Source organism: Centropristis striata, chromosome 12, assembly GCF_030273125.1.
Source record: "Centropristis striata isolate RG_2023a ecotype Rhode Island chromosome 12, C.striata_1.0, whole genome shotgun sequence".
Lineage (NCBI taxonomy): Eukaryota > Metazoa > Chordata > Actinopteri > Perciformes > Serranidae > Centropristis > Centropristis striata.
The window spans coordinates 17,576,365-17,588,689 of record NC_081528.1 but is presented as its reverse complement, the minus strand read 5'-3'; the positions used below and the strand labels follow the sequence as shown (position 1 = coordinate 17,588,689).

At 42.6% G+C, this 12,325-nt stretch overlaps 1 protein-coding gene across 1 annotated transcript in view; it reads right to left on the bottom strand.

The window, feature by feature from the left end:
* The window catches only part of LOC131981649 (centrosome and spindle pole associated protein 1-like), a 105,432-nt gene that overhangs the window by 58,343 nt on the left and 34,764 nt on the right, over positions 1 to 12,325 (bottom strand). The window contains exons 6-7 of the mRNA XM_059346037.1: positions 11,417 to 11,502; positions 5,314 to 5,410 (exon numbers count right to left, since the gene is read on the bottom strand). Coding sequence (XP_059202020.1) covers positions 5,314 to 5,410; positions 11,417 to 11,502 — 183 coding nt within the window. The remainder of the gene's footprint in view (positions 1 to 5,313; positions 5,411 to 11,416; positions 11,503 to 12,325) is intronic.

Here is a 12,325-nt window from a genome sequence, read left to right as displayed (position 1 = left end):
GACGTGCCCTCCCCTGACGGCGCCTCCCCCGACGGCTCCACTTTGCGAGGGCCCGTTCAGTACTGCGCGCAGTCCTAGTTATTATTATTTTTAGTCCAAATGAATCGCCTTTTTGGGGCCTTTAACATATCCCAAAACTCACCATTTTTGGAATATAACTCGATCTCCCGTGAAATTTACGTATTCTAGTATTTGCGAGAATGGGCGTGGCAAAATGACTCACTAGCGCCCCCTAAATTTCATATCCTCACACTGGTTTGTCGTAGACACGCGATATTTGGTACATACGTGTATCATGGCAAGACGCACCAAAAAGTCAGTGGAAGCCATATCCTAAAACGTACAGGAAGTCGGCCATCTTGGAACGAATATGGAAGTTTCCCCATTTCCACGCCGCATAATTTAACGAACTCCTCCTACAGATTTTATCCAATTGACTTCAAACTTGGTCAGCATCATCACAAGGCCTTTGGGATCAAAAGTTGTATAAAGCTTTACCGACGGTCACACTATGTGGGCGTGGCATAGCGCCAAAATATGGCGTCTCGCCATAAAACACGAGATCGTTATAACTTCTTCATTCTTTGTCTGATCTGGTCCAAACTTCTCATGCTTCATCAGAGTCCAGCCCTTAACATTTCTAAATAACAATATTTCATAAAGCCCCGCCCCTTATGCTTTATCCACGCCCCCTTTTATAAAATGACTACGTTGCATACTTTAACAAACTCCTCCTACAGATTTTATCCAATTGACTTCAAACTTGGTCAGTACCATCACAAGGCCTTTGGAATCAAAAGTTGTATAAATCTTACCCGACGGTCACACTATGTGGGCGTGGCATGGCGGCAAAATATGGCATCTCGCCATCTAACACCAGACTGAATAACTTGACCATACATTGTCCAATCTGTCCCAAATTTAACACACGTGATTAGGGTCCAGCCCGGGACACACCCACGGGTCAATAGTCACACACAGTCATAGCGCCCCCTGCTGGCTACAGGAAGTAACATGTTTTACACCTACAACAAGCACAGTGGTAGGAGACACGCAATTTGGTACGCATAGGAACTGAGCCAACAGCGCCGCGTCCAATGTGCCCTCCCCTGACAGCGCCTCCCCCGACGGCTCCACTCTGCGAGGGCCCGTTCAGTACTGCGCGCAGTCCTAGTTATTCTTATTTATCCCAAAAAGTAATCGCCTTGTTGGGGGCTTTATCATATTCAAAAACTTGCCAATTTTGGAATGTACGTTAATCTTCACTGAAATTTACGTATTCTAGTGGTCCCGGGAATGGGCGTGGCAAAATGACTCAACAGCGCCCCCTTGAAAGTCAAGAAAATTCAGCCCTTCGCACAGGAATGTCGTAGAGACACGAAATTTGGTACATACATGTATCATGGCCAGACGCACCAAAAAGTCTCAAGAACCCATACCCGAAAACGTACAGGAAGTTGGCCATTTGGACTCGAATATGGCGTTTCCTGCTGTTTTTGGCCATTTCCAGGTCGCATACTTTAACGAACTCCTCCTACAGATTTCACCCGATTTACTTCAAACTTGGTCAGTAGCATCACAAGGCCTTTGGGATGAAAAGTTGTATAAATCTTTACCAACAGTCACACTATGTGGGCGTGGCATGGCGGCAAAATATGGCGTCTCGCCATAAAACACGAGATCGTAACTTTCCCATTCTTTGTCCCATCTGGTCCAAACTTCTCATGCTTCATCAGAGTCCAGCCCTTAACACTTCTAAATAACAATATTTCATAAAGCCCCGCCCCTTATGCTTAATCCACGCCCCCTTTTATAAAATGACCACCTTGCATACTTTAACAAACTCCTCCTACAGATTTTACCCGATCAACTTCAAACTTGGTCAATCCTATGACAAGGCCTTTGGGATCAAAAGTTGTATAAATCTTTACCGACGGTCACACTATGTGGGCGTGGCATGGCGGCAAAATATGCCGTCTCGCCATAACACACGAGACTGTATAACTTGACCATACATTGTCCAATCTGTCCCAAATTTCACACACATGATTAGGGTCCAGCCCGGAACACACCCACGTGTCAATATTGACACACAGTCATAGCGCCCCCTGCTGGCAACAGTATGTAACATGTTTTATACTTAGCCCTTGCAGTAGGTTTCACGTAGAGACACGACATTTGGTACACACGTGCTTCATGTGGAGACGCACCAAAAAGCCTCTTGGACTCATACCTCAAACCCAACAGGAAGTCCGCCATCTTGCTTTGAATATCGCACTTGTCATCGTTTTTGGCCATTTCCAGGTCGCATATTTTAACAAACTCCTCCTACAGATTTCACCCAATTGACTTTAAACTTGGTCAGTACCATCACAAGGCCTTTGGGATCAAGAGTTGTATACATTTTTACAGACGGTCACACTATGTGGGCGTGGCATGGCGGCAAAATATGGCGTCTCGCCATAACACACGAGACTGCATAACTTGACCATACATTGTCCAATCTGTCCCAAATTTCACACACGTGATAAGGGTCCAGGCTGGGACACACCCAGGTGTCAATAATGACACACAGTCATAGCGCCCCCTGCTGGCTACAGCAAGTATTATGTTTTACACCTAGTCCGAGCAGAGGAGTAGGAGACACACAATTTCGGACACATAGGGACTGAGCCCACATCGCCGCGCCTGACGTGGCCTCCCCCGACGCGCCCTCCCCCGACGGCTCCACTCTGCTCGGTCCCGTTGAGTCCTGCTTGCAGGCCTAGTTGTTATTATTATTACTACTATTATTGTCTTTAATCATCTCCAGTAGTATAATACTACTACTAATACGAATAACCAAAAATATAGTATTACATTACAAGTATTGCATTACCTACATCATTTTTCTAACTACATGCTGGTACCAAAAGCTCATCGATAGCTGTCCAGTGTATAAAGTCCCTTTCATTATTATAAATGTATTTTATATTCTATATAAAATACATTTGGAGGGCAATTGCAAATGAGGCTTTGGTTAGTGAAGTTATTTCATATAATATTCACATTCAATAATGATAATAAATTGTCTATTTGCTATTGGTTTATGGATTATACACCAGTTGCCGAAAGAAAGTTCAAATCCATGTTCAAAATAGCCATGATGAAGACATCAACCATAAAGAAGTTCTAAAATGGTGGCTCTAAAATGAGGTTGCTTTTCTGGATAGGTTGCTTTTGTTGTGTGTTGAAATTAACTGAAGAAATACAAAATTATTGCATTTGGAGTCCACTGCAATTTGCCAGTGATATTTAACGAGCTCAGAACACAGTTGTCCCTAATACAATGTATTCAACCTACGTACTTAGTAAAAAGTAAAGTGTTACTGCACTGTTTGAGCAGTGCTTTGTAGCCTAATATTGCTGTTGATTATGTGAAAATGTTCTGAAAGCACTAGGCACAAGTAGTTACATATAGTTTGAAATACAAAATAATCCATTCTAAAAACGTATAAAAGCTGCAAGCAATGATGAAGGGGCATGTATAGTGGATGGCACCAAGGCTGGTTGAGACCAGGTTTTTTTCCTAGGTTCTAAGCCGGTTTAATGTCAATAAGAGTTAAAGTTTAACACAAGGATGCTCAAAGATCATAATGGCAGCCAAATTCTGATGTGCAAAATAGTTTGGAAGCTATTTGGAGATGTCTGGCAATATCACCAGACATTGAAAAATAAGTTTGCAATCCACTTATGTGAAGATATAGGAGTTAAAACACATTTTCGATATTGCACCGCCCCCTAGATGTCAAAGTTCACCAAATTGTTTAGGTGTTCCCGGGATGATGTCATGACTCTATGTAGCAAGTTTGGTTAAGATATGTTAAAGGGTTGCTGAGAAATAGGCTAACTTCCTGTTTGGCAACATAGCCATTAAGTTTGATTGGTTGTCACAGCCAATCACCTTTAGATTTCAAGAAGCTGTTGAATGCATTCGTGTGTCATGGATACCTTGTTTGTGACTTTATACACTGGACAGCTATGGATGAGCCTTTGGTACCAGCATGTAGTTAGAAAAATGATGTAGGTAATGCAATACTTGTAATGTAATACTATATTTTTGATTATTCGTATTAGTAGTAGTATTATACTACTGGAGATGATTAAAGACAATAATAGTAGTAATAATAATAACAACTAGAAACAACTAGAGTGGATGCAATATACTGGCTAAAATGTTGCTATGTTGCTGAGCTCACTGAGCTAGCTGCATATCAAGGACACATAAGGAGAGACCTTTGACCTTCATCATCAAATCAATTAATCTTTAAGTCCCTACAAACACTCATACCAAATTTGAAGCACTTGCACCAATGCATTCTGGAGATACTGCACTCAAGATTATCATGGCTGTCAGAGAGCCAAATGGTTTTCAATTTGAAAAAGCTGTTTGACAAATTTCTTCAACTTGGTCTGAAGATCATATGCTAAGTTTCATGAAGGTTGGACAGAATATGTGGCCCCCTAGAGGTCAAAGGTCACCAGATGTTTTGGGTGTCCCCAGGATGATGTCATGAGTCATATGATGATGTCATGATGTCATATGTACCAAGTTTGGTTAAGATATGCTTAAGGGTTACTGAGAAATGGGCTTACTTCCTGTTTGGTGACCTCACCATCAAGTTTGACTGGCTGTCACAGCCAAGTGCCTTTGAATTTCAAGAAGATGTTGAGTGCATTTGTGTGTCATGGTCTGAAGATCATCTGAGCCAAGATTAGAGAAGATAAGACAAAATGTGTGATAAGAGAGGCCTTTTAAAGGTTTTTGATCAAATCAAAGATGGCGGAAAATCCAATATGGCCGAAAACCCCCATTGAGGATGCATTGAGTTCGGATTGGCCCAAGGGTTCCAGTGATACCTCGTTTGTGAAAAACGGATGAACGGGTCAAAAGTTAATAAACATTCAACTTTGACCTGTTGGTGGCGCTAGAGCTCTTGAGCTAGAGTTGATACACAGTATCACCACTTAAACTCAAGTAATGGGTGGTCTGCTGCACTTTATTACATTATCGGGAAGTTATTACATTATCAGGACTTGCGAAATGAAGGCTAACCTGATAATGTAATAACCTCCCATTAATGTAATACTTTATTTCATTATTGGTTAAAAGTGTATTACATTATTGGGAAATGCACTTTATTACATTATTGGGAAGTTATTACATTATCAGGTTTTATTACATTTTCACTGGACTCAAGTGCAGATTTTTATTACATTAATGGGGTTATTACATTAACGGGAATTTATTACATTATCAGGTTCTACACACACCTCTTCTTGTTCCTGTGCTGTTCAGCTATCTGCTCCTGCAGGTCCTGTCTGTAGCGCTCCTTCCTCCTCTGTACGGCATCTTCTGTTTCAGCTGCTCCTGAAAAGACGGAACAGTATAATTAAGAAAGGGCCATTAGGTCTGTAGTAGTTTAGTGCAAGTCTGTCAATAATCCATCATTACAGAAAACTAATCTGAGAAACTCTTTAACAACCAATAACACATGTTCAAACGTATTATGCATGTATTTCTTATCAGTCATGGAAAAAATTATTAGACCACCGGAAATGTGCTTCATGGAGGACCAGCATAATTTGGTAGCTCTCTGACTTTGCTCAAAGATGCTATGTTTTTATAGCCTGGTATACCCAGACTGCCTTGCGCGCTCGAATTTAATTTCGAACTGCGAAAGGGTCTGGAATCCAGGACCGTTTCTTAGCCCTGTTTTAGGGATCCAATCACAGAGCAGGGAGGGACGGCAAGATGATGACGCGTACTACTCGGCATTTGGAAGCTTGTAGTTTTCCGGATCCAACATGGCTGCTGCAGACGCGAAACTCTCTTTAGCTGTAGACGGTGTTTTAAATAGTTTAGAGCGAAAGTTGAAAGGCGAAAGGTCTCTCGGCGGCACCGCTGTCCCCCGGCTGGTAACGAGATCACCGGTAGCGGGGCTATTAGCGCCGCACCGGTCACCACCGGTCACCGCCGGTGATCTGGCTCCGAGCCGGGGGACATCGGTGCCGCCGAGAGACCCGCAGCAGCTTGTTTATTGCCCATAAAATCAGTGGATGTGTGTGGCTGAATGACATGAGGGGGAATAAAGCGTGAAAATAAATAATCTTCCAGAAAGCGAGAACTGGAGAAGCAAAGCAGCAAGCAACACTCTCTCACAGACACACACACAACAAACATCCATTTCTGTTGCTCTACTACGTCATCTGGTATAACTGATCTGATTGGCTAAGAGCTACCTACAGACGCTTTTGATAGACATTCTAAGCGCCCAATAAACGGCTCCGGAGGATCGTAAACCACACCTCCTCTACGGAAAAATCCATTGCTCGTTGCCAGACTAGACCTCATTTGAGAATAGTCTGGTGTTAGCCAGGCTAATGTTTTTATGTATTTTTATAATATTTTTGATGGATACTTTTTTCAAGAGGAGCTTTTCTCATTGAAACGGAGCAAGTCTGGTGGAGCCCATAACTTATTCCAGCTGAGTTGAAGAGATGTTTTCGTGGTTGCTGTGCTGGTGCAAAAGCTAAGGCTCAGAAATGGAGATATAAGCCCTTCCTGCCATCAGTCATCATGGGGAATGTCAACTCTCTGCCCAACAAGACTGATGAACTGGAGATACTGGTGAAAACTCAGAAAGTACACTGTGAGTGTAGTCTCTTGTGTTTAACGGAAACGTGGTTGAATCAAAACATCTCAGACTCCAATGTGGATCTACCTGGCTTCACTCTCATAGGATCAGACAGAGATGCTAAAGCTAGTGGCAAGAAAAAAGGTGGGGGCTTGGCTTTATTTGTGAACCAGAGATGGTGCAGTCCTGCACATGTTACTGTCAAGGAGAAGATGTGCTGTCCAGACATTGAATTATTGGCAGTAAGTATGATACCATATTATGTGTTGGGGTTCACACAAAACACACATGGAAGATTTCAACCTAACTTTAGACCTACATGCCAACAACAAAGCCTGACCCCTGCCCCTTTGTAACAAAGGAAGACCATGAGGGCCGGAACCCCCGTGATGAAATCATGAGGGCCGGAACCCCCGTGATGAAATCATGCGGGCCCTTGATGATATCAGGCAGTCACCTGAGCACACGGGAGCTCCAGCTCAGGCCCCATTGGTTGAGACCAGGGAGATCCGGTGATGGCACTGTGGCTTTAAAAGCAACAGCGGCACCGAATTCGGTCTCTTCAATACGACCCCGGTTGTGTACAGAAGATCCACGGCCGCCGACTTTTTTTCTTTCCTTTAATAGATAACAGTTTCTTAACTCGCAGGACGAGCCAAGTCTGTTACTATAAACTCCATAGCTATTACTGTGTTATTAAACACAGTTGGATCCAAGTAACTTGTGGGAATAAGTTACTGCTACCTGCAGAAGGAAGACAACGATCGCCGTTGCTTCACGAAGGAAGTGTTTTGATTTACTTTCCCTTCTCCCGACGTCTCCAGCTGTTTTTCTCAGTTTCCATAACTGAAACAGCGCCGTTATCCCCGCGGACGCGCGCATAACGGACCTGCCGACAATCTCCACTTCAAATCGCTACAAGCGCGATTCAAGTAAGAGGCTCTCTTTGTCTGGGCAGAGTATAGGTTTATTTTAATTAATAGACCATTTGTGCTGTTGGTATAAGTTAACGGACCTCCGAGTCCTAATTACCTTGTGTGTGTTTATACCTGTATACCTGTACTGTTGTGACTGTGTCTGTGCAATCGCACAGAATATTGATCTGTGTACTACGGTGGTGGTCACTGGCGTGTTGTTAAATCACCGCTCGCAGAGACAATAACTCGCATTTTATCAAGTGAAACAATCTGTGAGGTGGCTGTCGGTAGCACGCTCACTCGCCGTGTTCCACGTGATAAAAGGCGATTACTGTGTTCTGTGACGGTGAGTTTCTCATTCACCCCTACGTCCATTCATTCTCTCTCTCTCCCTCTCTCTCTCTCCTTCTCTTACTAACGCTCGTACACACACATTTACATTTACACCCACTGTTGCACGCCGTTGTAAAAGTGGATACGTGCAGACGCTTAAAGTCCGCATCACGTGCGTCAAGGTGGTTCAGTACCGCGACGCCGTGCGGCCAAAGCGTGTAGCACACCCCTCTCTGAGACTGCTTGAGCCTAGCCGCCATTTTGGCTCTGGTTACTGTCTCCTCCCCTTCTCTCTCCCTTGAGACCTCCCGAGCCTGTCGCCGGCTGTGACGTCATTCTCAGGAATACGTCCGCCATTTTGGCTCTCGCCATCTGGCTCCTCCTCCTCCTTCGCTCTCTCTCTCTCTCTCTCTCTCTCTCTCTCTCTCTCTCTCACATACACACACACATACACACACACACATAATCTGAGTGCTTGAAGCCTGGTTTTTGTAACCATTTTTAATAGATGTGATTCTTAGTTTAGGATATAAATTTTGATTTGATTTAAGTTTATTGGTTTAATCAATTTTGCTTAAGTGAAATAAACTTGTTTTGGATTTAAAGAGCATTTGTTTGTGATTGTTTGTATAAGTGTTGTAATAACAGCTGGTTGTGAAGGTCAGTGTTTGAATTTCACCCTTCAATGTTCCTATCATAATTATTAATATTTTAGAATATTGATATTTATTTATAGTGAACACCACTTTATGAGACTATTTTTCACAGTTTGGTTATTGGTCCCTGTTCACAGGGTGGTGCCCCGATATTAATAACTGATTATTAATAATTTAATTAACATTAATAATTATTACTGTTAAATATTATTATTAAATATTAATTTTAATATTTAATATTTGCCAATATCAAACTTGCTCCTGCCATTCCCAACATATGTACCAAGATAGTTCAGTCATATCTTAACAATACTTGTGTACATTCCTCCCAAGGCAACTGCTTAAGTTGCATGTGAAGTTCTACACCACCTTGTTGCTAGGATACAGACTAAACACCCAGAAGCATTCTTGATAATATCAGGAGACTTCAATCATGTTTCCCTCACCTCTCACCTGACTGGATTTACACAGTTCGTTAATTGTCCCACCAGAGAAAATAAAAACCCTTGATCTGCTGTATGCTAATGTCAAAGAAGCTTACAGAGCTACTGTCTTGCCCCCAATAGGAAGATCAGATAACAACTTAGTTCTTCTGGAGACTTGTTACAAACCCTGTGTGTGGAGGCAGCCTGCAACTAAACTCACAGTCAGGAAATGGACACCAGAGGCAACTGAGGCTCTAAAGGACAGTTTGAATGTACAGACTGGAATGTGTTGCTGGAAACAGAGGAGAACAGTATGGACATTGACACACAGGTTGACTGCTTTACTGATTACATCATTTTCTGTAGAGACACAGTCATACCTAGAAGGACTGTACACTGTTTCCACAACAACAAACCTTGGATTACTAGTGATTCAAAGGCAATCCTCAATAAGAAGGCAGCTTTTAGGGATGGTGACAAAGCATGGCTCAAACAAGAACAATATAAGTTGAAGAAGAGACTAAAGATGGCAAAGGTGGAATACAAGAACAAATTGGAGAGAAATCTACAGAACAGCAACATCCATGAAATGTGGAGAGGAATCAACACCATCTCTGGCTACAACAACAAGAAAAGACAGCCAGTAGCGGGTGATGTAGAAAGAGCTGATGAACTCAACCAGTTCTTCAACAGATTCAATAAAGCGGCCTCACCCTATGCCAATGATGCTCCTCCTCCTCTTCATCATGCGTACATCTCCAAAGCAGCATCCAACCCCCCTCTTACACCTGAGCCTCCACTCTTGTCTGTCAAAGAGATGGGGGTGAGGTTGGAACTGGGAAGACTTTGCTCTGGGAAGGCTGCTGGCCAAGATGGTGTGTCCAAGGCTACTCAAAGACAGTGCTGCCCAACTGTGTCAATCTCTCCACAAGATCTTCAACCTCAGTCTAAAGTTGTGGCGAGTGCCGGCACTGTGGAAGATTCCTGTGTTGTGCTGATACCAAAAATAAAATGTCTAGCTGAATTTAATGACTACAGACCAGTAGCCCTCACTTCTCACATCATGAAGACCTTGGAGAGGCTGATTCTACGCCTACTGAGAGCTGAAGTCAAAGACAAACTTGACCCCCTGCAGTTTGCATAAAAACAACACATGGGAGTGAACAATGCTGTCCTCTACATGCTTCACCGTGCCCTTGCTCACCTGGAGGAAACTGGTGCTTATGTGAGAATCATGTTCTTTGATTTTTCAAGCGCATTCAACACCATCTAACCCAACATACTCAAAAACAAGCTCGCAGAGATGGGAGTGGATCTTTCCTTTATCTCCTGGATCACAGATTACCTGACAGGAAGACCACAGTATGTCAGGTTGGGGAACTGTGTTTCTGGGACAATTAATGAGCAGCACAGGGGCTTCACAAGGGACTGTTCTGGCTCCATTCCTGTTCAAACTGTGCACAACGGACTTCAAATACATATCTGCCACATCCAGAAGTACTCGGACGACACTGCTATCATGGCATGTATCAGGAATGGACAGGAATCTGAATTTAAGGATCTGATAAAAGCCTTCAGTGACTGGAGTCACAAGAACTATCTCCTACTGAACACCTCAAAGACTAAGGAAATGATCAGAGATTTCCGCAGACTCAAGCCCCCTCTTCAGCCAGTGAATACCTGTGGGGTGGACATGGAGGTGGTGCCAAGTTCTAAGTATGTAGGTGTATACCTGGATAATAAGTTGGACTGGTCCCTAAACAGTGACGCTCTCTACAAAATGACACCTCTTTTTCTTAAGGAAGCTCAGATCTATGGACATCTGTAGTAAGATGCTGCAGGTGTTTTATCAGTCTGTGGTGGCAAGTGTGTTGTTTTTTGCTGCAGTCTACTGGGGAGGCTGCATCAGACACTGAGACGCAAGGCGGTTGGACAGACTGGTCAAAAAAGCTGGTTCTGTAGTTGGAGCCAGGTTGGACACACTGGAGGACACAAAATCACAAAATCTTTTGGAGAAATTCAAAAGATCCTTTGCTCCTACAGCCATCAGGCTGTCTCATTCTAACAGAGATTCTACCAGACTAACTGAATTTCCCCTTGGGGAAAAATAAAGCTATTTTGATTTAATTGATTGTTTTCTTCAGTTTCTTCTTCATTTTAATGCCTGGTACAACTAAAGGTACATTTGTTTGGACAAATATAATGATTACAAAAATAGCTCATAAGAGTTTAATATGAGAGATGATATCTAGACATTTTTCATGGTTTTCCTGATAATAACCAAAATCTTTATCAGGAAAACCATCGACAATGGCTTGATACCATGACTGTGAGTAAATAAAAAATCAAATGCTGGACCACTGATTTCTCAAACAAATTGTGCAGTTAAAAAAAAAAAGTCCTTTAACCTATTATAAGGCCAGTGGCAAACTGAGCATCCTCATTTGTGCTCAGCGCTTTTGATCCCCAGCCGACTAGATTCTCCCTCCTCTCCCTAAGAAAAGAGAGAAAAACACATTGACAGAATATGGTTAACAAGGTCAACAACCTTTACAATAATAATAACAACAATAATAATCTTTATTTATAGAGCACTTTCCAAAACACATGTTACAAAGACAAGTTAAAAACAGACAAAAAACAACGGATAAAAGCAATGTTAGAAATAACATAATTCTGTGCAATTAAAAGATATTTCAAGGGAAGTTAAAATGCAGGTAAAATCAGGAAAGGCTCTCCAATAAAAGTATGTTTAAAGAAGAGACTTAAAGGAACACTCCACCGTTTTTTCATATTAAAACATGTCATTCGGTCAAGTAAGACGAGTTGATACAGACCTCTTGCGTCTCAATGCGTGCACTCAATCGCCCTGGCGTGCGGCGCCACTTGGCTAGCACTTAGCTTAGCCCCTTTCATTCATTAGGATCCAAACAGATGGACAGTTAGAAGCGACCAAACTCCTCCACGTTTTCCCTATTTAAATACAGCTACACGAGTAGTTAAACGACCAAGTATGGCGACACAAAATAAAACGTGGCGCTTTTCTAAGCGGATAAAAAGGATAACTATAATGTATGGCGGAATAGCACTTGGGAGCACTTCGACTCGGCGCAGTAATATCATCACTCCTGAAAAATGTTCTCCCCTCAGGAGTGATGATATTACTGCGCCGAGTCGAAGTGCTCCCAAGAGACGCAAGAGGTCTGTATCAACTCGTCTTACTTGACCGAATAACATGTTTTAATATGAAAAAACGGTGGAGTGTTCCTTTAAAAGAGATCACTGACTCAGCCACAGGCAGGTCGTTCCACAGCCTC